Raw genomic sequence first — 3653 nt, 5'->3', positions numbered from 1 at the left:
TGCTATGTGTTTACATCCATCGCCACCATGTTTGTAATGACTTATCATGAGAACAAACGTATTCACGCGTGACTTACTTCATTGAAACACCGCAATTGCGAAACTGTGTTTTTCGACATTAACAGAATATCGACAAAGTTTTGCGCACATTTGCAAAGAAAATGCAGCTACTGATACAGACATTTTACTTTGTCATGGGCTGAGAGAAAATAGCCACGATGACAGAAGAAATGAGGTGAGGCTTTTTGAATGCAAAGGTGCTGCCTYTGCATTAGAAAAACAAATAGCCAACATGTCATACTGTGTCCCTGCAAGGACACAATGTGAACAAACTAAACCTGTACCAGCTGTCAGGCATGGAGGTGGTAGCATCATGCTCTGAAGCTGCCAGTGGTCCACAAGGACGAGGAAAACATTGAAATGTGTCAACTTGACCTCAAATCAACAACTGTATGTTTGACCCAACACCACGATGTTTGGATTTGGGAAAATTTAAAATAACTTCAAACTTGTGCACTCAGTTTAAAAACGAGCCAAACTTATSTGATATAGAATGAAAGTTTAAATATATATACATGTGAACTCCTGATCCCATCTGTGAAAATGATGCCTCTGCTGGGCAGCTGATGCTTAAATCCAACTTTGTTTCTTTCTTTAAACACTTTTTCCATGCTCCCAACATGAATGCTGGCCAGCATGTCTCCTGCAGACTCACTGTCGGGACCTGGAAAGCAGCAGGATCGGATCTTTCCTCSACAGGAGCTATAAACGCTGACCGTACTGACCAACAAGAAGAGCCTGCTTTTCAAAAACTCTATAATAGYGGCTATCTTTATGGCTTTGGCCTCATCCATTTTATTGCATTGCACATTAAATTTACTACATGGCTACTCTCTGTTTCCCAGTCATGTATTAGTATGGGAGTGTGTCTGGCGCCTTGTTTTGTCTGTGTGCACAGATGCTATCTGACACAGTACTTTAAAGACAAAATATAAGGCATGCCAATAAAACCTGAGTAAAAGCAAGGGGAAAACATAAAACGATGGTGTTTTTATTGGTTTTGGTGCACACAGATTGTTTGTGGATAARCAGACACGAGGGGAATTGGGAGCTTATGGAAACATGAATACTCCACACACAGGTATCAACCAAGTGTGTGACAGCTTCTTTGAATTGTTGAGTTTTCTGCTAAAGCTGAAGGATAGCGTTTGCATTTTCTGATTATTTTTAGCAGATTGTAAAGCATCAATAAGACTGAAGCTAATCTTCCTTTAAAAACTCAAAACGAGTTTCCCTGTAAGAACATTTCCTGGAAGGTTTAGACTCGGGTTTTGTTGTACCTTGCTGCCTGGCGGAGGCTCATGGTGGTCGGTAGCTGCTTGTGTTGCGTCCTGGCTTTGTGGCACCAGGGTTTGGGTTGGAGCTGCTGTGTTGGTGGTGGGGTTGGTAGGTGGGGTTTGGCTGTCTGTCAGGGGGTCATCAGTGCTCTCCATAGTGCAAGAGTGTCGAGGGGAACTCTTGTCGCGTCATAGAGCCTGAGAGGAGAGAGGAACAGGGGCTCTGGTTATCAAGTCCAGTTCTGGATGTTTTTTTTCTCTTTTTCAGATTTAGACACAATCATATCACCACCACCAACCACCTCCAAATCTATTTGAATATGATAGTTTGTTTAACATGTTGAGTGTGGATGAAAGATACATGCTAACATAAAAGAAAGATGTTTCCCAGAGGACTTTTTGGACTTTAACCAACTGAGTTTCCTGTTTTTTATGCAATTTGCTTGTTATTCTTGATTACATTTAAATCTATGAAAGTCTTTCCTTTATTATTTTTATAATGTTGAATTTAAATAAAATGAAACATTTCAAACAATTCTCATCCTGTCTTTTGTAGAATGGGTCATGTCTTGGAAAAATATTCTAAATGTTCATCATTCCTCTTGCTCTCAGAGGTTGATGTTGGTTTTAAACTTTTCTTGAATTTTAAGAAGGTTTGAAATGACAGGTCTGACCAGAACCTTGAAGCTGGCCCAGTCAGTGCAGACGCTTTAYGTTCTGTAGAGCTTAGTGAACTCACAATGCTGTCAGTTAGAGCAGTGGTTCCCAAACTTTTTGTCTTCTGACCCACAAAATATCCATGGCAAAAACTTCTGACCCCAAATATTACTGGTCTGAGTACATGAAATTCGTTAATAACCCTAAAAACACAGGTTTTTAGACAATCTAAGCARCTTATACACAAATATAAATACTTATTTTTACTTATTTTGTGTTTGTGTAATAATTATAGGGAAAATATTACATCAGCAATTATTTTATTACCCTTTAAATTGGTTTCTGGAGATTATCCAAGGTGCTTTATGACCCATAATTGGGTCCCAAGACCAAATTTGGGAACCAAAGTGCAGTGGTTCCCAAACTTTTCAGCTTTTGACCCACAAAATAACAGTAACAGAGACCTGAGCCCCCAACTATTTATGGATGATAAACATTTGTATCAGGTCAACTAAACAATATTTTATACTACATTTATCCATTTTAAATACACTAACCTCACTCCTTTGTAACAACTAAGGCAAAAATGTAATTAATTCAGAAAATCTTTTCAGGACCCCACCTTGATGTTTCAGGACCCCACTTTGGGTCCCGACCCCTTTGGAAAACACTGAGTTAGAGGTCACTCTGAGCACCACTTCAGAGTACCACCAATAAGACAATAAACACAGTAATATGGCCTAAAATATGAAAATACACTTGTCAAAAACTAGCAAAGTGACTAAATCTCTTAAACCTACATGGTCTTGTCCACACCAGGAATATGGAATCACGTCCTCACTGTTTTTCACCCATGTGACTGGTTTCTGCTCTACTAACCACCACATCTCAAAATGTTTAGTTGGTATCAWCAATACTTGCTCCACAGTGGTTCCAGATTAAAATGCATTGTTGTTTAGAGTTAATAAGTTAATGGTTGTGTGATAAACTAAAGTGTAAGTCACTCAATGCAAGATTTCAGTGAGCACAAATCATTTGGACCTCTTCAGTCAATGTTAAATAATTAACTCAGAGTCAGAATAAACCTCCAACACTGAGATGTATTACACATCACACATTTGAACCCATAATAAACGGACTGCTTTTTCCTTTTCTGTCAGTTGTCAGTCACTTCATGGGTCAGTTTAGTTTATTTTCAGTGCAGTGAAGTCAACAGGGATCTTAGTCTTCCTCAGTTCAATTGTTATGAGGTTTGTGTGATAGAGTYGCTCCTCAGGTACTTTATTTTGTAYAATTCCACTACTTATTTATCAGAATTATTGCTGCAACTCCCGCTGTAATTTCTCTGAGAATAAGTAATCTTCATGGATCTAGATTCGGGTTTCTGCTCCTAATCTTGACTCGTAATCAACAAAATAAAAAACCTGCWCACGTCAGGGAAAATCTATTATCACATGAGGTGACAACATTTCTTTTAAACTGTGTAAATGAATCGATTCAGCTAAAAAAAATAGTGAATCTTCTATTTAACAGCTTAATATTTTACACGTGCATTCTACTAAACTACTTGTTCCACTTATATGGATTTAACCCCAGTGAAAAAAACTCACACTGCTATAACAAGTTCTGCTTCAGGTGCCTCTAACAACAGAAAGTGAC

At 38.4% G+C, this 3653-nt stretch overlaps 1 protein-coding gene across 4 annotated transcripts in view; it reads right to left on the bottom strand.

Annotated features, from left to right (window-relative positions):
- tafa5a (TAFA chemokine like family member 5a) overlaps positions 1 to 3653 on the bottom strand; it is a 363496-nt gene that overhangs the window by 9878 nt on the left and 349965 nt on the right. For 3 of the 4 annotated variants that reach the window (XM_014014536.1, XM_014014535.1, XM_014014537.1), the window contains one exon: positions 1341 to 1535. The exons of the other annotated variant lie outside the window; for it this stretch is intronic. Coding sequence is in view for 1 of the 3 variants with exons in the window: in XM_014014537.1 (XP_013869991.1) it covers positions 1527 to 1535 (9 nt within the window). In the remaining 2 variants the exon portion in view is untranslated. The remainder of the gene's footprint in view (positions 1 to 1340; positions 1536 to 3653) is intronic. 4 annotated transcript variants of the gene reach the window in all.

The sequence above is a fragment of the Austrofundulus limnaeus genome, unplaced genomic scaffold, assembly GCF_001266775.1.
Source record: "Austrofundulus limnaeus strain Quisiro unplaced genomic scaffold, Austrofundulus_limnaeus-1.0 Scaffold116, whole genome shotgun sequence".
Lineage (NCBI taxonomy): Eukaryota > Metazoa > Chordata > Actinopteri > Cyprinodontiformes > Rivulidae > Austrofundulus > Austrofundulus limnaeus.
This window is presented reverse-complemented; position numbering and strand designations above follow the sequence as displayed.